The sequence below is a fragment of the Sciurus vulgaris genome (genome assembly GCF_902686455.1).
Source record: "Sciurus vulgaris genome assembly, chromosome: 12".
Taxonomy (NCBI): domain Eukaryota; kingdom Metazoa; phylum Chordata; class Mammalia; order Rodentia; family Sciuridae; genus Sciurus; species Sciurus vulgaris.
Window position 1 is genome coordinate 53,426,490 of NC_136473.1, and position 24,618 is coordinate 53,451,107.

The following is a 24,618-nucleotide window of genomic DNA, read 5'->3' on the forward strand; positions in this document are numbered from 1 at the left end:
TAAAGTTTAAAAATATCTAATGATTAATGTAGTGATACAGATAATATGGTCCTTAATGACTCTGGAATCAGGCTCACAAAAGGATCTTGTTCAAAAGCAGAGAATATCTTTAAATAATAGCTTAAAAAACTGGACGTACAATAGGGTAGGGGAAGAGGAAAAGGGAGATGGAAGGAGGAGGGAAAAGAAAGGTATTGAGGAATGAGACTGACCAAATTTTGTCATGTGCATGTTCAAATATGTAACAACAAATCTATTATTTATAACTATAATGTACCCATTAAAAAAGAGCTAACAGAAAAGTTATAATGACTTTAAAAAGTTACAAAAGGATTTAACAGATATTTTTAAATGGTACCCTTTATCAATTTAGATCATTTTGTATATTTAGTTAGAATAACTTTTTTAAAAAACTAAATTTTCAAGGCTTGAACTACATTTTATAGTAGAATATCAGTATTGTTTCATTCATATAAATGGTCAGCTTACAAATGTGTGGCTCTTATTTATAAGATTTAACCTATATATGCATACACAGGTCTCATTTATGTATAATAAAGTCTAGTAGAAGTAAAAGGTTACATACAATCACATCTCAAAAGTACATATGCCAGGTAATTGATAATGACTACAGTGCTGTAATAGGCACCAATGAAAAATTAATCACATCATCTTACTGTCCTGAAAAGTCTTAGAAGCAAATTCAAAATAAGGGTAAGAGTATGATTTCTTCATTACTTGATCACAATCTCAGGGCATAAAGTATGGATTAAGCCAGGGTTAGTCTTCTCACTGAGAGTGAATTCATTCACTGTTTATTTGAATTACTCAGTACCTATCATATGCTCAAGTCCCATATAAAATGTTAATGATACAAGTAAGAAATACATGGTCTCTGGCCTCAAAGAGCCATTTTTAAAACTTATTAACTTCTAATATACAAAAGAATGAACATTAGCATACAATCACAATTTATTCAAAATCATTCCTTTATATATACCTTATATAAATAAATATGTGAAAGTAATACAAATCTGTATTCAATTAATCGCTGAGAAAATGAACTGGCAAAATCAATAGGGAAAACTGATCAGCTGATTCCATCAATGTTCAGGTATAAAGATTTTAATAATTTTGACCAAGTATACTAATAAAGCATATATAATACCTGTTTCACAAATGAACATTCAACTGTGAGTCTCATAATGTTTAAATACTGAAAAAATTTTAAATTAGATTAATAAATATCTAATAAATGTTTCTAAACTTCAAAGTGTTTCTTTTATAAGTAACCACTAAGAACAATTTGAAGTACTCCATCAACAATGTGATCATATTATCTAAGTAGAACTCTTATCCCATACCTAATGGCTTAAAATTTCATTCAAAATCTAGATATTGACATATTACTAGAAGCATAATAAAAAAATATAACTGTATATATCTTTTCCTTAAACCAAAAAAATAAGATGGAAATTGTCTTTTATGAAATTCAACTGATGTACTAAATAAATTTTAAGTTTTCACAGGGGGAAAACATTTAATGGCATATTTAAAAATTCACAATATGGTTTTGGGAAGAAATAAAGACTATTGTGAATAAGTTAGATATGAGCACTATAATTTGCTTTTGAGCTTCAAAGTTAAATATAACCTTGAAAAAGCAGATGTATTCTACCACATAATTACTTAACAGTAGTTTGCTAACTGTGAAAACTGAGTTTTCTTAATTATACAATAGGAAGTTCCGAAATGATCATTCACTTTACCTTTCAACCTTTTCAAGTACACTGGAACATCGCTTTTTATACTTTTGGAATCCTCTTCTGTTCTTTCCCATACCATTTGAGGAGGATTGTTTTGTGCCAGCCAGTCAGCTACTTTGTTTTCTGGAGCCATCATTCCTGTTTGAATTCCTGGCAAGTCTTGAGTTCCAGGAGAAGACTTCTTTGACTTGTGGCGCTGATCAGAAGTAAATTTTGTCACATGGTCTCTAATAGTCACCTTCCCTGGGGTACTGTCATCAAATTCAATGGTAAATGAAGCATGCCCTGCACCTGTTGTGTGGGAACTTGGTGTGTCTTTTGTTGGGATTTCATGAATAGTGCTCTCTGTTATTTGTGATGGTTGCTGGAATTCTTTTGTAGGGATTTCAAAATAACTTGGTTCCCTACAGAAAGGAAAAAGTACATCTTCATTTGCAGCTGCAGACTGTTCCTCAACTTGCTTGGCATCTATGCTGCACCCTAATGAGAAAAATAAGAGAGAATTCAAAATATTTGGGGGTTTTCAGCATTTGAGGAAGACTGGTAATGACCAGTGCATTATTTTGTAAGGATCAGAAGGCAGATCATAGTCTGGATGAAAAACAATGGCATTTCTATCCATAGGGAAAAAAGTAACAGAGAAGAAAGAACTTGATTATAAGCATGCCATTCAACTACTAACAGGAGATGCAAGACAAGCAGCAGTAACAGCAAAGGAGAGTGAAGCAGTTAAGAGATGGACCTTTCAGGGCTAGGTCCAAGCTTTTCCAACTTGGATCTAGAAATTATCAAGGTCCAAAAGAAGTGAAATCAAAAGGAGCTAGAGATGCAGGTTCTAAAGAAAAAAAGAAGGCAAAAAAAATATGTATAAAAGGCATGAATTTCCTTATCAAGTTAGCAGGATGAGAGGTCTGAAACATCTTTTTAAATGAATGTAGAGCTCCAATGGAAAACAGTTACTCAAATGAGGATACAAAGTAAATATGTAAGTCATGTTCTCAAAATAATGACTCCACTTACCATTCTTTACAATTACTTTTAGAGACATGACTTTTAGAATGACAAAAATATTACTGATGTGAGATTCCTGGAAGAATATAGACACATAAAGACTAAAAGAGTAGTTAAAGATAAAACAAGTGGTTTGCATGCAGCATAGCAATCCAAGCAGCAATATACAAGAAAAAAAGGAAAAATAGAAATTCAGCTGCCTGCTAGTAACTCTAGAGGAAAATTAGTTTAAACTTCTATCTAGCTAAGTATGTATAAGTGTCAAAAATATTTGAAGGAAAGCTGAATTGTAAACCTCAAACTATTAACAAGATGGCAGGCAAAAGGAACAACCAGTTCTGGAACACTCATTATTCTTCTATTGCCTCAGAAACTAATATGAAAAGAGATGCTTTATAAATAAGATCCATAAAGATATATAAAAGAAAATGACAACTAAAATGCTTATTTTAAGTATGTATTTTAAGTATTTATTAGATAAAGCAAATGCAAAAGAAAAAAATTTAAAAGATTAAACTGCCCCGTTGTTGAAATGGTCTATTACCAAGAAAGCTCAAATGAAAATCTTTCTCTACTGCTTAAAAATCCATTGTTTTTAAACAGATTGATAGAAAAGTTATGTATGTACAGAAAATGTATTAGGAAGGAAGGGCAATCCAAGGAAATTATGTTGTTTCCAATCCTTAAGTGAACTGATTGGTCTTTTGAAATGCATTTAAAAATTTTAAAACCCAGTATAATTCATCAAATGTTATAATTGACTTCTTAACAATACTCTGAATAAGAAATAATCATAAAAACATATGCTTTTAGGTTAAAGAAGAATGGGACATTAACATCTTCATGTGCAAATGTGTGGGATAGAAAAACATAAAGCTCTGATTCCAATATAATAGTAGTAAATTGTCAAAAAAAATTTAAACAGAAGGTAAAAGAAATATCTAAGAATAATAATTTTCAGTGTAAAATTATTTTTTTCCAAAAACTACTCAATTTTGGTTACTACTGAAAAATGAAAGGATGATATTGGGGAAAACCCTACATTATCAGAGCAAGTGACAAAAATAAGATAAAAACAGTCAAGAGCAGACAAATGGCCTTAAAAACATAGTATTCCAGTACCACTCAGTATATATTGGGCAGTCTTACATATTTCAAACACTTCTGAAGACATCATTGTAAGATACCATAATTCAACAATTGATATAAATAATGATGATTCTAAGTTGAAAGAAAAAAAAAATCACACTGTACTCAGACTTCTCTGCTTAAGTGATGCATTTAACAGAAATTTAGGAAATGGTTAAGCTTATTAAAAACCATCAGCTGTAAAAGAGAAGTTTGATCATCTGGAAAATTCATTATATGAAGGCAGATTCATTTCCCTGAAGATGATAAAAACAGATAAAGTGTGGCCCTATTAGAAGTGCCTACTAGAAAAATTAATAGGGCTTTCAAATTAAGATAGAAAAATAAAACATCTTTCTTCTCTTGGAACACTGAGAAACATATTCTGAAACTTATGAATTTAGCATTCATTTATCTTCAAAAGTCATTTTTGTTACACCAAATTAAACTACATAATATACTAAATATTTATTTATATTAATATTTTAGCATTAACCTCAGCTACTAGATTTTTAAAAATTATTTAATAAATGACTATGCTAAAATTAATCCTGTATATCTAAATCAGAAGAACAACTGGTGCTATAACCTCCTTATGTTCTGAGGGTATTTTATGACTGTGTCATCTATCAGGGATACTTATAACTTATTCTGTCCTAAATATTCAACTAATTTAAAATTACATACTATAATTATCATAGCTCATTCTGTCTTAGACATCCCTCCAATCTAGCTTAGTGAAGCATTTAAAATTATGATTTCTGTGAAACTCCTTTTGCTAAAAATGAATTACAACTTAAAACCTTCTGAATTTAGTTTGACCAGGTTAAAAAAATCAATGAAAAAAGAGTCAAGAATCTACTACATACAGCTTACATGCCTTTTCAAAATGCACACAATATTTTAAGAGCCTTAGTTGTAAATTAATGTTGAAAACAAATTAACAGGTTGAAGAACACAGCTATAACTAAATTGAAGACAAATTTTCCTTATTAAGATTGAAAATATTCATAGAATTTCAAGAGAACTGGATTGTTCTAATGTACTATTTGCTTCTAATTTTTTTTTTTTTTTTTAGGTTATATGCCAACTTGTTAGGAGATTCTAGACACGTGGACCCACAGAGGGGGACATAAAAAATGATTAGTAACACACAGGTTTTAATCCTTTCTGGAATATTCACCTTCTATAGTAAGTACCAAGTTTTTAAATTCTAAAAATTGGTAACAAAAAAAGAAACCACTTTTTTTTTTACTGAAAGAGTATACTTGGAGCATAAATTATTAAGCTGATTATTTATATTTTTATAATTTGAAACATTTTAAAATATTTAAATTCTTAAAAATACTTTAACTTCAAAATGATCAAATTTAGTAATATTTGATATACATTTCTTTTCTGATTTTATAATTTCTGATGGATTCATAGATTATTCCAGGTAAGTAAACTTTTCCCCTCATTCTATCTTTTAATAAACTGCAAATGACATACGAAATGGTAATATCCTCATACTAAAATGACAAAGTAAGACTCTCACTAAACTATTAATTAGCAGAATCTGATAAAGCATAAGATATTAAAAAAAAAAAAAATTCCCCTCTCTCTACCAGGTCGCTGTACTGCACAATGATAGCATAATATGTGTGATACTTGAGAAGTAAGGAATTTTGAGATTAGTTGTAGAGAGAAGGCTTACTCAAAAATAGTGAATGAAACAGTGTCAAATGTTAGCAATATATTTATACAAATGCATCATTTAGAATTTTATATCATTCAATGTCTGTGTGTGTAGATCCCTGAAGAAGAAAAGAACAGGCAGTAATTAGCATAATTTATTCTCTCCCAAATTGGAAGAGAACACTGTAACAACTGATAATGGGAAATAAGGCCCACTAGAGAAAGTAGGACAAAATTAGAAAGTCCTGACATGTAAGACTTAAAAACATTAAAACCTATTTGGTAAGCAAATGGGAGTCAGTATAGTTTTTTGAAAAAAAATGAAATAAAGACTAATTTAAATTTTTATGCAAAACAGAATGAAAGAGGGTCAAAACTGAAGTTCAGTTATGACTTGGTGGTGACAAAAAGGCAAGAGAAGTAGGTAATATATTAGATCGAAAAGGGAAGGAAAGGGAAGACAAAAATTTTTCAAATAAAATAAACATCCTTGATGGTCTTCCAGTATCTTTTTCCTGTTCCTGCTTTCTAAAAGAACTCCAGCATTCTCTGGTATCCACTGTTCCCTGACACAGCTCATGTGCCTTAGGGAAAACGAACTCCAACACTCAGCAAGAGTGGTATACAGATAATCTCCTATATTTCCCCAGGGACAGGTTCATTAATAAGCAGGTGACCTACTTTTGAACCTATGACAGGCCAATGAGAAGACAGATGTATTGAGAACTTTTGGGAATGTTCTTCTTCCACATTCTGGGAGATCTTCATTTGTTCTTTTCTGCTGGATATGATCAAAGTAAGGTAGCATGTACCTTCGACTGTTGCTGGCAGGCAACCTATGAGTATGAGGGAAAGCTCCCTCAGTATGCAACCACTGTGGACTGTTAAGACTGAGAGATGGAGAAACTAGCTAGAGGATAAAAATGTTGAGATGCTGCATTGACTAACCCTGGCAGGATTCAGTCATATGAGCTAGTAAGTCCTTCTTGTTTAGTATCAGGACACAGTTCTGCTATTCACATCTGAAGACATGTTAAATACTAAATAATAATACTTCATGGTTGGGCATGAAGTAAACTGTGTTGGTGAAAGAAACAAGGAAGCTATGATGGATATTTACTTGCAAAGCTGACAAATTTGGTTTGGGGCATGGTAAGATTGAGTTGATAATGCCAGCTTTCTTAAGACTTTCATGTCCTGGCCTAAAAAGAGCATAGCTAAAGAAACAGCATTCTTAATTTTCCAGCTAAGAAAACTGTCTTACTTATCTCGTAGAACTATGGTCAAAAGTGAAGCACTGAGAAAGGTTCTGATGAAATTTATCCTTGTCTCTGTCAGACTAAGTCTTCCATACTGATCTCTGGTGTCAGTTCTGGATCTTAATCTGCTGTTATCACAGAAATTGGCTGTTCCATCCTTCTGTTCTTGTCAATGTCCAAATGATACCGCCATTTGTTTCCTGGAAATCTTGATCTAGTTTATGAACACTTAGTTCACCACTGAACCATCAACAAAAGAATATGTTCCTTGGTTACTATTCTGAAAATCTGACCCAGAACTATTTCTTCATTCTGGCTGCTGAACATAGTAACTGTGTTGCAACTATAATCCCAACAAACTGAGACTAGTAAAGCTTTAAAGAAGTTATAATTTCATATCACTTTTCTGAACACAGTAGAAATTATTTACTTCAAAATATGATTATATGCTTGTGAATCTAATGAAAAGATAAAATCCATCTGTACCTACTACCTTGGTTAAAATTCATTTTAATAATTACTTTAAAATATGTAAAATGTCCAGCTATGAATCCGTCACCAGTTTTAACAATGTCATAAACTGAAAAAATACTTTAAATAAAACTACTTTTACAAAGATTGATGTTAATACTTTATGTGAGAATCATACATAATAAAGAAATTTATATTAAAATAATAAAGACATAAAAGTCATCAACTTTTATTTTTTAAATCGAGCTTTAGAATAGCAGATCACGTCTTTCCAGAGTAGACAGATTTTTGCTTAGACTACAGATGATTCCAAAAATATCCATGTAATGTCATAATCATTGAGAGATTTTTACCTGATGTTCCAGTTTCATGATTTTTTTCTTCAGTCTTGCCATTTGATTTGAGATCTCTTTTTTCATCCACCTCATCATCCCCCCACCATGATGGCTGTCCATATAATGGAGTACCACGGGGCATAGTAGAAATATCTGGAAAGAAGTAAGAAAAATCTGTCTCAAGTAGAAATGAAAATTTGCACTGGCTGATATGTATCTAAGCAACACAATATGCTATGTGTCTCTATCTGTAGCTATAATCTACATATCTTGATCTCAACAGCTTTTTGTTCAAGTGTTGAATTCTTTGGTATATGAATGAACCACTTAAAACAAATGGCCTTTGACTTGAACATTTAGACAAGAAATGGTTCCAGAATAAGAAATTTGTTGAAACTATGCAAAAACCAACTAGGGTACAATAAAACCAGCCTCATCAGAAATGTCACAGATGCTAAATACAAAAGATGAAACTAGAGTAAATTCTGTCATGAGTAGCCATTTTCTATTTTTTTAAAGCCTAATGGGAATAGCACAGTAATTACATTTAGTTTTTAATGAAATATATTTTTTAATTTGGGCAAATATAATGTCTATCAATTTCAATAATTGTTTAATTGGAATTATTTATACAAAGCAGTTTTATAGTTTTAGATCTGTAAATTATAGATATTATAATGATGGAGCATCACTAGATTAAAATTTTCCTTCTCTTTCAATTGATATAATTTAGAAAAATTGCAAACATTAAATAATAAAAATATTATTATAAACTACAATTAAATGCAGCACTGGCTGCATTAAGAGGAACTCCAAAAGTATCATTTTTATAAATCACTTTGATAAACATATGGCCAAGCTTTTGAGAACAAAACATAATTTCTTCAAAATCAAGAGCCTTCCAAAGAGGTTAGCTTACCTGTGGCTTTCTCCTCAGTTTTCAGTGCTTCTGTAGGCTTGTGCTGTACTTCTGTAGGTACTTCTGCTACCTTTGAATCTATGCTTTTAGCACTTGCAGATTTTGATAATTCTGATTCTGAAGATTTCTGGGACAACTGAAGCTGAATGGTAAACTTCTCATGCTACAAAATACATTTAAAAATGGAATTGAAACATTCATGAATGAAATCAACACTAGTGAATGGAAGATTGACAAAAGAAGGAAAAACTTTTACCTTAAGGGCTTCTTCAGGGACCCTCATTTCTCCTCGAACAACAGTAAAAAGATTTGTATGTAAACGGGGCTAAGGAAGAAAAGAATTTCAAAATTCCTGTATTCAAGTTTAAAATGGCCACCAAATGTGTCCTATTTTAAGGAGTAATTACAGAATTCTCTTTAATATTAAATGGTAAAATATACTTATAAAATTTTCATTTTTAAATGCTAAAAATCTTAAAATTCAGTAAATACTTCTTACATTAGGCAGTACTGGCCTTCAAGAAAACAATAACTGGGTAATTATTAATCAGAGCACAAAGACGTTTTTAATTTTCACTAATAATATGATACGATTACAATGAAGAAAAAAACAGCTGGATCAAATTATATTGATAGCAAGTCACAAAAATATAAGTGTCTCATGAGTGGTTACCCAACAGCAAATCCTAAAGTAATTTGATTACTCTTTTATAAGCATGATAAAAGTGAAGTTCACTTTGCAAGTGCAAAAGAAATGCTATAATGACAGATCATAGAGCAACCACAACCACCTCTTTTCCCCATGTATTACATCAGGATCATATTATATTATCAAACAACTGATTGTATACAAATGAGACACAAGTGCTAGAAAAAAATGAATGCTTTCATTATGATGCCAAAAGAACAATGCTTCTGTATATTAAAAAGATCTATTCACTAGAGTGTAGAGGTCACATTTCCCAACATTACTTAACCCTGTAATGAAAGAACCTTTATACCGTGTACTAAATTCTATTCTTTTTTTTTTTTTTTTTTTTTTTAACCAATTCAAAGCAATCACTCCAACGGTAGAAAACTGTAATTACCATTGACTACTTGGGGGAAAAGACTTCCTAAGCATAATGGAAGCTGTAAACTTTTTAATACATAATCTATAAAGTGAAAACTCTCAAATTTTTATAATTGTGAAGAGTTTGGAAAATATCCTGCTTAATTTATTGATCCTTCTTCTCATTCTGTAGATAAAGAACTGGAGACAGAACCTAAAATAAGAATCTAGTCCAGAACTTTCATTTTATATTTCTTCCTAGAGGTTTGAATTTTTTTTTTTAAATTCCTTTTCTATCATGTACCTAAGCTGAAGCATATGCAAATATATATCTTATAACTAAGTATTTTCAATAAAAAATGTTGAGTAACTTTGTTTTAACCTCAGGAAATCCATGAGCAGCTATAGAATATTCATAGCACTCCTACTTTTTCAATGGAATGATAGCATTTTAAAAAGTTTGACAGTCATTTCTATTTATTCAAAAGATTTAGCTTGTTATCAGGACTTTCAGGTATTTTAGGTCCTATGAATGCTTGAAAGTTTTCCTACAGGGCTTCTCTGGGGTATACCTTAGGCCTAGACACATTTTTGGTCAGGGAGAACTTGGGGGACCATCTTTCAGAAAAAAAGTCTTTTAATTTTTGCACATGTACACATTTCCAACTTTAGAAGACCCTGTTCTACAGGAACATAGTTTTCAAAGACTTAATTTTAACTTTTCTTCTACCACTTTATTCTTTTATTCAATACCTCATCTCAATTAATTTATTAAATTCTGTTATTTTAACCTTTGAGAAATGTTTATTTTTGAAATTTGTAAAGTGTGTTCATAATCTGTTGTGGATGTCGACCATATCAATCAGGAAAACTTTTAATATCTTTGAATGAAAATGCTTTAATATTTAATTTGATAATTTTAGCAGCTATTACCTGAATTGTTCAACAGTGCTACATGTAATGCTTTAACAATGTTTTGTTTCTATTTTTACCATGCTTCTAGCGTGATTAACCTAATCATTTTGTGGGCTATTATGAAGCAATGGACAACTTCTTTGGGAAAAGATATGATTCCCAATTTAAAAGAAATTTTAATGACACAGAATGAGGATAATGATAGGGAAGGATCTTGCAATTTAACATTTTTAACCAATGTCTAAATAATTTCCACTAAATGTGAAAACCATACCATACTTTGATTTTCCTCCTTACTCCATAGTAGTTCCTTCTTAAGTTTTTTTGTTTGTTTTGGTTTGGTTTTGGTTCCTCATCTCATCTACCTCTTAACATTGGATGTATCAGGTTTAAGTCCTTGGACCTCTTACCAATTTATATTTACTCTCAATGATCTCATTTGGTCTAAAGGTTTTAAATATTATTCATAAAATAAAAATTTCCAAATTTTTGTTAGCGAGCACTTCTCCTGGATTCAACTGGTATAGCCAACATGTCCAAAATCAACCTCTTAAGACTTTTAGAGAAAACGAAGTAAAAGGAACCAGATTTACTCTTCTGCCTGAAAGTACCAAAAATTGGCAAAATATATGGTTTACTAGAAACTGACATCAAATTACAAGACAATGATCCATGAATGAAGGGTAACAAATCAAAGTGGATTGCCCATTAACTGCATTAACAAAACATCCTGAGAATTTCTAGGTCACACTGCAAGAAGTAGTAAGCCAGGATGAGAGAGGGGCAGATCTCCTAAGTGGTAGAGGAAATGAAGCTGAGGGGTTGAATACTTAAAAGAAGCTGCATAGAGAGAGAATTCCATAGACCTTCAGAGAATTTCACTCAAGTTCTCAGCTGAATACTGATCAGCTTATAGGAAATCTACCTAGGGCTAGGGCAAGAAAATATTAGTGGTAATAATGCCAAGTGCTCACACAGGAATGGAAATACTAGCTCCAGGTACTATTCAACAGCAAGGCTGAAAAACCTCATGACTAATGAGCCTCTGTGTAGCACAGAGGTCAGCAAACTTTTTCTGTAAGGGGTCAGATAAAAAGCAGTTTCGGTTTTTCAGGCCATCTAATCTCTGTTATAACTATTCAACTCTGCAACTATACAAATATGTAAATTAGGGGACATGGCTGTGTTCCAATAAAACAGGTTCAGGACCAGATTTTGGTCAACAGTTGACTTCTACAGTACATAAACTATACAGAAAGGTCTTAATGCAGTATTGGGGAATAAACGGCCCAGACTAATCTTAGAAGCCCAACAAATCTTAAAAGAAGATCCAAAGTTAAAGATCCAGCAATAATAATCCACATCAAAACACAGAGGAAAAATATAGCTTTAAAAAATAAATATTAGGGAGCTCGTGGAAGACTTCAAGTGGTTAAACATACATTTAACTGGAGACCTTGAGATAAGGTATCTGAAGAAATAATGGAGAAAAAGTTTCTAAATTTCATTAAAATTATAATCTCAAAGATCCAAGGATCTCAACAAACCCCACACACAAAAAACATAAAGAAAACCATGGTACATCAATATCAAATGGCTCAAAACCAGGAATGAAGGGAAACAATGAGAGCAAGAATAAGTGAAGCAAAATCTTAAATGTACTAAAAGAAATGTTAACCTAAAATTCTATATCCAGCAATAATAACTTTCAGTGACTAAGGTGAAATGCTTATGCAGACATATAAAAAGTAAAAGAACACATCATCAGCAGAAAGATGCTGAAAGAGAATGAAACCAAATGAAAACATGAAGATACACAAAAATAATAATAAAGAACAAGAAATGGCAGCTTCACAAGTGTAAGATATGAGGTAGAAGTTTAAAAATAGGTAATTTTCAAATTATTTAAATCTCTTTAAAAGACAATTGACTTTTTAATAATAAAAATATAGTGTGAGTTTTGTGACATAAATAAGATTTATAACTGAAAGTCAGGACAAAAGATACAAAAATCTATAATACTGTAATTTTCTTATACAATATATGAAATGGTATGTAAACTGAAGATATAACTTCAAAATAAAGATATAAATCTAAAGCTACCACTAAAATATCCTTAAAGGGGTGATTAAGAGTCAATAAGCTATTAAAGAAGTAAAATTGAATAAAAAAAAATCTAAAAGAAATTACAGAATAGACCATGAATGTCAAAATGATAGATTTAAATCTAACCATATCAATTACCACATTAAATGTGAATGATCTATACTGTGTACAGTGGAGCATGCCTGTAATCCCAGTGGCCCAGGAGGTTGAGGCAGAAGGATCACGAGTTCAAAGCCAGGCTCAGAAACAGCAAGGCACTAAGAAACTCAATGAGACCCTGTCTCTAAATAAAATACAAAATAGGGCTGGGGATGTGGCTCAGTGGTCGAGTGCCCCTGAGTTCAATTCCCAGTATACACCCCCCCAAAAAGTTAATGATCTAGATTGCCAAGAAAGAACTTACATAAATAAATAAATAAATAAATAAACAAACAACTGTATGTTACCTACTACAAATGTAAAGAGATAAACAGGTTAGTAGTAGAAGAATAGAAAAACATATATTACACCAATCAAAAGAAAGCTGGAGCAACTATACCAAAATTAAAGGCAAACCAGATTTCAGAACAAAAAATATTATCATGAATAAAGCAGGTCATTTTATAATGACAAAAGAGATGAATTTATCAAGAGGAAACAGTAATCCTAAATGTCTATATACCTAAAAACAGAGCTTCAAATTACCCAAAGCAAAACTTGTGCAAGGAAGAAAAGACAATCCACAGATCCTGAAATTAATTTCTTCCTTCTTTCCTCCTTCCCTCTCTCCTTCTCTTCTCTCTCCTTTCTTTTTCTTCTTTTCAGTACCAGGGATTGAACCTAGGGGCACATAACCATGGAGCTACATCCTCAGCACCCACCACTTCTTTGTAAAAATTATTTTGAGACACAGTCTCACTAAGTTGCTTAGGACCTCACTAAATTGCTGAGGCTGGCTTTAAATTTGCAATTCTCCAGCCTCAGCCTCCTGAGCTACTGGGATTATAGGCATGCACCACCATACCTGACCAAGTCTGAGATTTCAACAGCTTTTCCTCTATAATTTATAGAAAACGAACATATTAAAATATAGAAAACCTTAACAACACTACTGAGTCAAGTTGGTCTAATGAACATTTATAGAGCATCCACTCCCAAAAGAGCAGAATGCACATTCTTTTCAAGTACCTATGGAACATTTACCAATATAGCCCAAATCTAGGCCACAGAACAAGTCTGAATAAATTCAAAAGGATTTGAGGCACATCAAGTATGTTCACTATTCACAACAGAATTAAATTAGGAATCAATAATAGAAAGAATTCTGGGAAACTCCCCAAATATTTGGAAATGAAATAACATACAGATAACCAGTCTCAAGAAATCGAAAGGGAAATTAGAAAGTATTCAGAATATTAAAGAAGTACTTAGTGGAAATTTTATAGCACTAAGTGATACTATAAGAAAAGAAAAAAGGTCTCAAATGACCTTAGCTTCCACCCAGAAAAAGGAAACAATAGAGTTAGCAGAATTACAAAGAGAAAAACAGAAAAATAATAAACTCAATTAAATCTAAAACTGGTTTCTTGAGACAATTCTGATTCTTCCCATTTTTTTCCATAAAATCTGTTCTACTCACAGACTCACAGAATTCCATCACTTAATATTAAATTCATTTTTCCAACCACTTAGGCCAAAATCTTGGATTCACCCTCAATTCTTCCTCACATTACATCCAACCTAATCAGGAAATCTTACTGACTCCCTCTTTAAAATACACACAAAATACTACCATTTTCTCACTACCTTCATATCTACTACCCAGGTTCAAATCTCCTTTCAAAGAAAAAAAAATGTTAGTTTGCTGTTAATACTGTATAATCAGTAAAGTCTGAGTTATTTCTTAATAGTTTATACCACAGGTATGTGACATCATGCCTAGCTTAACAGTTTATTCTTGACATAAAATTCAAAGTTAACTTCATAGCATTTTATTAAAACCCAAACCTCTTAGTATTTTCTCAAGTTTTGAAACAACTGATATCAAAGGAATTAGAGATACTTAAATAAAAACTATACTTGCATATGTTTTTTTGAAAACTGATGGAAAATGACCCATTCACCAAGGTTTTAATGCTAATACTTAATCATTTTATGTAATAAAGATTTAAAATATACAATAAATAAGTATTCATATTTAATGGTTTGACCTTTTATGTGGTTCTTTGGCTCTTCAAGTGTAAACATTGTTAAGACAAGCTATAAAACATTTTTATATTTTAATTTCATAAATTTTAAATGATAGTACACCATTTTATAGTGTTAGTGCATTTTCTTTAAGCATCTACTCTAGTTGAGACTACAATTTCTTTGCTAAAGTGATAAAAGTCCATCCAGATTGCCAATGTTTAATATTTCTTTATTATTGAAGATCAGATAAAAGTAATAATTCAAAACACTAAAACTCAAGAAAAACATTTGACATATAATTTTAATTAAATATAAGTAAGTCCTTTATACAAAGTTTTTGCCTTATGTGAACAGAAATCTTTTTCTTCTTCAATCATGTTCCTTCTCTTCTTTAGGGATTCTTTATGTTATCCTATCTAGTATAATAGAGTCCTGTCCCTGTTTATTTATTAGACTCTAATTTTTTAAACAAAAAAATTTTAAATTCTATTCATCTTCCTCCCTGGAAGTTGATTTATGCCATCATGATCCACCTGAAAAGAATTCCTTGGCTGTACAAAAATTAAACATTCCCCCATCCTGTTCTCTCCAGTTACATTCTTTGATATCCAAATTACATGTGCAATGGTGAAACTATTGAAGATGGGTTCATTAACTATTCCAGGATTATTTTTAGGAACAAAAATAATAAGCAAAAATATATATTTTTTAAACATCTAATACTTTATTTAGTATGGAAAGTTACTGAATAAATAGATTTCTAGCATATCTATACTGTGAATTTCTATGTCTCAAGAAATGTTAATTTATACCAGAGTAAATATTGTTAAATAAATTTAATAAATGCATAAAATCATATAAGGATATCATATCCAAATCTCAGCTTATCTTCAAGTTTCAGGGTAATATAAGTCTGTTCTGGAATCCTTACATCATTCACAAAAGTCTGCAAGGAAAAGAGAAAGATGTTAGGTTACATCTGAAGTATTATTTCTCATATTCCAGAAAATCAAACTCTCAAACCTGACACTGAAAAAGTACATATTCTATGGTGTCTGACATAGCTTATGTATCATTAAGATATGCCATGCATCCCACAGCATGATAAAATTATTTCATACTAAGCTCTTTTTCACTATTTCAGATAACCATACAAAGAACATGGTGCTGCCAAGATGAATTTAGGCACTTAGAATCATTCCTAATGACGATGCCAAGAAAGGTTCTGAATCTTTAGCTGGCAAAATGTAAAGGGTGAAATATTTAATATATCATCGGGGTTTATGTATCCTACTTTGGCTGTTTTGAAAATGAATTTGTGAGGTCTGACATTTCATTACTTTTATTCTTAGAATTATTCCAAAAAACAAAAAGAAAATTTACTCTTCTAAAAATAACTGTATAAAACTCCTATTTTACAATTGTCACAAGGGTCCTTTGATTCTTTTATGAACCTAAGATATATTCTGGGATCTTAGTGAACAATCTTTCCCATACACTGAAATATTGACATTTCATCACTATGGTAATTATTTTGTTTTCTCTTATTTCTAACAATGATAAAAATGACCAAAATAATAAGACAGAAGAGTAACAGAAAATAATCACTCTAAGGACAAAAAAGAAAATAAGACATTTCTTATACAGTTAATCATTCAATTAGAAGAATCATGTACTATTTTCCAGCAACAACCTGAACCAATTTGCATTTTACAAGAAATTTTAACCACATACTTTGTTGTTATTCTTTTTTTTTTAAATGTTTCGGTTCCAATGCTCATTTGGTACAGTTTGTAAATGGACATATACTCAAGACAAGTCTCTACACAAAGTTGACTAGAAGGAAAAAGATGATACTGAAATAAAATTGGTGGATTGACCTACTAATCAATGTTTTGCTATTACAGAAGAAGATGGGCATCCTCTCAAAATTATAAGGTATTATACTCTTAAAAATACCCTTTGATCATGCAAAAGCAAAAAGAACCAGAATAAAAAGCTAGAATCAACCAGAAATGGACTTGACATCTGAATTCAACATTTTAAAAAGAGATATATATTCCAGGTGAATATATGACAAGTGATGAGCAGTTAGCTGCATTCTAAGAACATTACCCATTTTGTCTGGTATGTACCTTTAAAACCCAGGAAAATAAGGAATGTAAGTTTGAGTTTGTTGTGCCTAATTATTTATTGGAATTTCAAGTTGTTTTTATTATCCTTTACTTATACTTGTAAATTATTTGTTAAAAGACTTGAAAAAATATACATAAAATAAAGGGTCCACTGGACATAGATGCTAAACAGTGAAGGTTACTTTTCCTGGCATCCTAGGAGTTGAAGACCTAGAATTTGTTAAAATTATAGAGCACAGAACAAATGTAATACTCAATGGCCTAGAATGTAGACATCATATAATTACTCAACAAGGTTCTTTAGTAAACTAAAACTTAAAGTTACCGTGTTCTTTCCTTTTTAATTCTATTTTTTTCCCCCATTCTAATTTATTTGAGATGGCCATCTAGCTTTTTTGGAAGGTTCCCTCCATAGTGAATAAGCCTAGAAGGGCCCTGAGTGATATACATAGACAAGTACATAAAAGGATTATGTTATGTTATTATGGTCATATTTTCAAATTTCTATGCATAACTAGCTCTTTGTAACATCATAAAATAATTTTTTTATTTCTATCAAAAAATTAGAAAAGGTAGCAATTTAAATTCCAATCACAGATATATGGAAACAAGTGAATACCACAAAAACTAGATCACACATTAGCATGATTTACAAATAATCTCAAATCAGAAGCTCCCAATACTACAGACAGAAAGGTTAAAATGGTAACAGAAAGAAAATTAAAAGGTTTTGGGGATTTATAAATTCTAATTTTAGGCTCATTTCCAAAATAAACATTTCAGAGTGTTTTAAAACTCACATTTTGAGTTTACCAAAATAAGATATAATTATAAACTAGAAAAGCTGTGGGAAATGAAGGAAAATAAAAGAAAATATTAATAAATGAAAATATTAATTTACTGATATTTGGTATGTAGGAAATAAGTGGGTACATTTTGTAAAAGAATGCAAATTAATGAGCCAATTTTATTGATCACTGCCTCTAATAACATAAAACACCATATTTACTCAAAAGGCATAAGATGCCCTATCAAACCCTTTTAAAGTTTAAGACTGCTCAATTCTCTTAAATATAAAGCACCTATAATGTGTTTAACATAGGTATTGAACAATTTTCAGAGATCATGAAACACAATTTTAACATGCAGTTATTTATGATAGAAATATTCCTTAAGGTCTAAAAAAACTTAGGAAAGAAGCCAGACACAAGTTTCATTTCCCAAAAGTGCAAGTGAAAACATCTGGGAGAAAATAGTCTCCTGAAGGTCTAACATTACAAAAGAAAAATTTTCAAAGACAACAGGGAAAATCATTTTAGTATATGAGGTATGAAGCATAGTAATAAATTTCATATGGAAAAAATAAGTTTTGTTTCGTGTCAACATCATTTGATCACATCACCATGTACTATATCAATATTCTGGGAAACTGAATGTAGTGGCCAGAAGCACAATCCACACCTTAGTCACTTTGCTGAGCCTCCTACACATTCTAGTGCAAACCATTCTCTACTCTATATCACATTGGTCTAATGTTGGGCAGAAACTCCAGTGTAAAAAGGGGACATAGCAAGATCTGGAACATTTAGGGAAGTGAGGGACAAGAGTAACAAAGGGCAGGGCTGGAATGCACAGGAAGGATAGGGTAGAAACCATGACATCTAGCAAAGAGGTGAATGGTCCAGAGGAAGAAGGTAGGAAAAACTGAATGCAAACAAGAGTTCCGACAGAAAGAGAGGCTTTATCAGAATTGCAGAAAAATGATCCACTAAAACATTAGCAAAAGAACCAGTTTCAGCTTCCTCTCACTTATTAATAACTACATTTTTGATGAAATGTGGCAATAACAAATTATAATTTTAGGTCCCTTGGGAGTAGGATGGGGGATAGCATAAAAGGGTGTAGGAGTGGAAGTGAACAGTTTTAAGTTGAGATAATTGGTAAGTGCTTTTCTTTAAAATATAACTGTGTTCAATAAAAAATATATAGGCTATATGTCAAATCTGTCTTAGTTGCTTTCTAAAACAATAGCAATAACTTTTACATATTAAATGTTTTCTATGTACTGTTCTAAGTATTTAAAACGAACTTACTTACATCTTTACAACAAAGTCTGAGGTACCATTTTATTGCTTCTATTTTTTATAACTGAGGAACAGAGAAATTAGTTTGTCTAAGGTTACATCACTAGTAAAAATTAATACTGGGCTCATAACCACTTACCATGCACCCCCACATACACTTCTGAATAACTTTTTCTAACCTGATGCTCAAAATTCTAGAATTAAACAAATATTAAGAGTAAACAGGCTATAAATGGTAGTATACATGTTTTATGAATAAAATGAATGATAGCTAGTAGTTGATAGAACTCTGACATTGTCTACCAAAGTCCTTTCTGGCATGTTTCTTGGCTGTCAATTAGGTAAGAATAAATTTATCATTTGTATAATGCTTTAAGATTCTATAATAAGCACACACATGTACTATCACATTTAATCCTCGACAATACTACAGAGCAGGAATTATCATTTCACTATTTTAGAACTGAAAAAAGATAAATTTTATATTACATCTTCACTTTTCATAAATTTGAACTCTACATTTTACACACTTTAGGATACAATACCAATTTACATGAGGAAATTTTGAAGACATTAGCTCCTTTGTTCCAAGTGATACAACTGATAACTACACACCTGAGATTCAAATCCAAGTCCTTTCTAATTCCAAGTTTAAAATACAAAAGTTGCTCTCTATGAGTGATTCTTTCATAAAATTGAGTATAATCAAATTATAGAAATGTCAGTCTAGAAGCTCATATTTCATCTGATTTTTAAACAACCAACACTAAATAATTTTCATATTTGATCATAATATTTTTTAAAGACAAAAGACTATTGATATAATTCTCCTATTTTATTTCACAAAATAATAATATAAAGACACATAAGAACAGCCTTGTAGTCAAGATGAAACTTTTTAGCCTTAAAGACAGAAGTTATAACATTAGGGGCTAGGTTTGTGGCTCAGTGGTAAGAGCGCTTGACTAACATGTAAAGCACTGAGTTCAATCCTCAGCATCAGCACCACATAAAAATAAATAAATGTATTGTGCCCATCTACAACTAAATATATATAGAGAAAGAATTTATAACACTGATAAAATATTTAAATATTCCACTTATAGAAGTAGATTAAAATTTTGTGCCTTTTTTTTTTTTTCCCCCTGATGCTAGGGTTTCAAACCCAGGTCCTCACACATGTGAGGCAAATACTCTACCATTGAGTTACATTCTCAGCCCAAAAGTAGATTAAATTTCTTCTCTCTAAAGTCCTTTGGATACAAAATTAATTCAATTTCATTGATAAAACACTATGTTTGCATGTCATGGAAGCCCTATGTAAGGCACTGTGTTTGTAATTACAGAAGCAAAAGGCCCATGAACTATTCAGGAGTTTATAATTCAACACAGAAACAGAGATATAAAAGCAGATTTAACACCAAGCTGATGAGACACTCAGAATAAGAGATTAAAACAAAAGTTTATGGATATACAGAAGGAAAAAAGAGATTTTAACAAATAGCAGTTGGGAATCAAACTTGGTAACATACATGCCTCATATTTTAACAGTGTCTACATTTGTCCATCCCTATTTTAATATTTAAGCATGTCAGCAACATCAGAAGTTAATATTCATAAATATAAGAGCCCCGCTTTGATCCTTTCAGGAAGAAGTAGAATTTGAGCTTTTCTTCTAAAAATAAGTAAAACTTTTATAAATGGGCAAGACAGGAAAACTACTTGGCTAAAGAAAATGTAACAATCCATTTGGAAATCTATTTGAAGAATGAAAGAGTTATAGTAAAACAAACAAACGAAAAAACCTACGGTTTTGGAGGATGACAAGGGAAAGTATGGAACCACAAATGTGAAACAATGACTAATGCCAAATGTGAGCAATTTCAGTGCAGAGTTGAGGAATGCTGACTTAATTCTATATGCTATGATGAAGTTAACAAAGGTTTGAATAAACCAACAGAACGTGCTTATAAAAAAAATGTGTCTCAAAGAAAAAATAGAAAACTCCTTTAATAGCAAACCAATTTAAGACCAGGAAAAATATGTTTTACCTCATTTGCCAAATGTTTGCATATGTTTACTCATATAATGTTTAATGCATATTTTGAAAAGTAGTAGCAGTTTGAAGTAGTTGAGATTTAGTTTCTGTTAAATTTATTTTAAGAATTTCAAGGGGCTGGGATGCAGTTTAGTGGCAGAGTACTTGCCCAGCATGCCTGAAACGCTGGGTTCAATCCCCAGCACCACAAATACAAAAAAATAATTTCAAAAACACAGATATGAACAATATTATATTTGCTTATGTTAGCAAATGCATAAAAAATTAAGAAATTAAAATAATTCAATACTTCAGCATTTACTTATATTCTGTGGTTATTTACATTCTGCCAAATGAAGAAAGATCAAATGAAGAAATGAGAAAAAATTAATTGCAGTAACACAAAAGTATCTTTCTTAAAAGTATAAAGCCAAAGAAGCTGGTACTAAGATAATATTCTACATTTGTTAAGATAAATGGGTGTGTTTCACTTTGTTTTTAACCCTAGTATAGAAGGTTCTATACAATCTGTCACCATACCACCCTTCCATTTTTATTTTCTAAAAAGTGAACCCATATAATGTTTCCTGCATCTTTACTGTCATGACTTTATAATGTTTTCCCACATAAACTGCAGCCATATAGTAAGGTAAAGCTTAGTTCCCATTTTCTTAATGAAATCTTTAATAATTATAGATAGGATAATTAACCACTTTCTTTTTTTTTAAAATTTAATTTTAATTAAAAATCATAAATTTACATAGGGCAATGTTGTTTGATTCATTTTGTTATTTTTTTCCCTTCCGCCCTCCCCTCCCACCCCTCTTTTCCCTCTATACATTCCTTTCTTCCTCATTCTTACCACCCTCCTTATCCCTAACCCTAACCCTAACCCTAACAATAACCCCTCCTACCCCCCACCCCCGTATGTCCTCATCCGCTTATCAGCGAGATCATTCGTCCTTTAGTTTTTTGAGATTGGCTTATCTCACTTAGCATGATACCCTCCAATTTCATCCATTTGCCTGCAAATGCCATAATTTTGTCATTCCTCATGGCGGAGTAATATTCCATTGTATATATATGCCACAGTTTCTTTATCCATTCATCAACTGAAGGGCATCTGGGTTGGTTCCACAATCTGGCTATAGTGAATTCAGCAGCGATGAACATTGATGTGGCTGTATCTCTGTAGTATGCTGATTTTAAGTCCTTTGGGTATAGGCCAAGGAGTGGGATAGCTGGGTCAAATGGTGGGTCCATTCCAAGCTTTCTGAGGAATCTCCATACTGCTTTCCAGAGTGGCTGCACTAGTTTGCAACCCCACCAGCAATGTATGAGTGTACCTTTTTCCCCATATCCTCGCCAACACCTATTGTTGCTTATGTTCTTCATAATCGCCATTCTAATTGGGGTGAGATGAAATCTTAGGGTAGTTTTGATTTGCATTTCTCTTATTACTAGAGATGTTGAACATTTTTTCATATATCTGTTGATTGCTTGTACATCTTCTTCTGTGAAGTGTCTGTTCATTTCCTTAGCCCATTTGTTGATTGCATTATGTGTATTCTTGGTGTAGAGTTTTTTGAGTTCTTTATAGGTTCGGGATATTAGCGCTCTATCTGAAGTATGATTGGCAAAGATATTCTCCCACTCTGTAGGCTCTCTCTACACATTACTGATTGTTTCCTTTGCTGAGCGAAAGCTTTTTAGTTTGAATCTATTCCAGTTGTTGATTCTTGCTTTTATTTCTTGGGCTATGGGAGTCCTATTGAGGAACTCTGCTCCTAAGCCAACAAGTTGAAGGTTTGGGCCTACTTTTTCTTCTATAAGATGCAGCGTCTCTGGTCTGATTCCAAGTTCCTTGATCCATTGTGAGTTGAGTTTTGTGCAGGTGAGAGATAAGGGTTTAATTTCATTCTGTTGCATATGGTTTTCCAGTTTTCCCAGCACCATTTGTTGAAGAGGCTATCTTTTCTCCATTGCATATTTTTGGCCCCTTTGTCTAGTATGAGAAAATTGTATTTATTTGGGTTTGTGTCCTTGTCCTCTATTCTGTACCATTGATCTACCTGTCTATTTTGGTACCAATACCATGCCGTTTTTGTTACTATTGCTTTGTAATAGAGTTGAAAATCTGGTATTGCGATACCACCTGCTTCACTCTTTCTACTGAGGATTGCTTTAGCTATTCTGGGTTTCTTATTCTTCCAGAAGAATTTCATAATTGCTTGCTCTATTTCTGTGAGGTACATCATTGGGATTCTAATTGGAATTGCATTGAATCTGTATAGCACTTTAGGTAGTATGGCCATTTTGACAATATTAATTCTTCCTATCCAAGAACATGGGAGATCTTTCCATCTTCTAAGGTTTTCTTTAATTTCTTTCTTTAGTGTTCTGTAGTTCTCATTGTAGAGGTCTTTCACCTCTTTTGTGAGATTGATTCCCAAGTATTTTATTTTTTTCGAGGCTATTGTGAATGGGGTAGTTTTCCTAATTTCTCTTTCCAAAGATTCATCACTTATGTATAAAAATGCACTGGATTTATGAGCATTGATCTTGTCACCTGCTACTTTACTGAATTCACTTATGAGTTCTAAGAGTTTTCTGGTGGAATTTCCAGGTTCCTCTAAATATATCATCACGTGATCAGCGAACAGGGATAGTTTGAGTTCTTCTTTTCCAATTCGTATCCCTTTAATTTCTTTGGTCTGTCTAATTGCGTTGGCTAGAGTCTCAAGGACGATGTTGAATAGAAGTGGTGAAAGAGGGCATCTCTGCCTTGTTCCAGTTTTTAGGGTGAATGCTTTCAGTTTTTCACCATTTAGAATGATATTGGCCACGGGCTTAGCGTAGATGGCCTTTACCATGTTAACGAATGTTCCCACTATCCCTATTTTTTCTAGTGTTTTGAGCATGAAGGGGTGCTGAATTGTATCGAATGCTTTTTCTGCATCTATTGAAGTATTCATGTGATTCTTTTTTTTTTTTTTTTTATTGTAAACAAATGGGATACATGTTGTTTCTCTGTTTGTACATGGCGTAAAGGCATACCATTTGTGTAATCATAAATTTACATAGAGCAATGTTGTTTGATTCATTCTGTTATTTTTTTCCCTTCCCCCACCCCTCCCACCCCTCTTTACCCTCTATACAGTACTTCCTTCCGCCATACTTGCCCCCCTCCCTAACCCTAACTCTAACCCTTCCCTCCCCCCCATTATGTGTCAACCTCCACTTATTAGCGATATCATTCGTCCTTTGGCTTTTTGAGATTGGCTTATCTCACTTAGCATGATATTCTCCAATTTCATCCATTTGCCTGCAAATGTCATAATTTTATCATTCTTTATGGCTGAGTAATATTCCATAGTATATATATACCACAGTTTCTTTATCCACTCATCAATTGAAGGGCATCTAGGTTGGTTCCACAGTCTGGCTATTGTGAATTGAGCAGCTATGAACATTGATGTGGCTGTATTTCTGTAGTATGCAGATTTTAAGTCCTTTGGGTATAGGCCAAGGAGTGGGATAGCTGGGTCAAATGG

The 24,618-nt window shown here is 32.0% G+C and overlaps 1 protein-coding gene across 10 annotated transcripts in view; it reads right to left on the reverse strand.

Moving 5' to 3' along the window:
- Positions 1–24,618, reverse strand: part of CEP170 (centrosomal protein 170) — a 127,909-nt gene that overhangs the window by 54,863 nt on the left and 48,428 nt on the right. For all 10 annotated transcript variants that reach the window (XM_079106088.1, XM_079106089.1, XM_079106085.1 and 7 more), the window contains exons 4-8: positions 15,672–15,753; positions 8,823–8,878; positions 8,567–8,729; positions 7,666–7,800; positions 1,770–2,246 (exon numbers count right to left, since the gene is read on the reverse strand). In XM_079106088.1, coding sequence (XP_078962214.1) covers positions 1,770–2,246; positions 7,666–7,800; positions 8,567–8,729; positions 8,823–8,878; positions 15,672–15,753 — 913 coding nt within the window. The remainder of the gene's footprint in view (positions 1–1,769; positions 2,247–7,665; positions 7,801–8,566; positions 8,730–8,822; positions 8,879–15,671; positions 15,754–24,618) is intronic.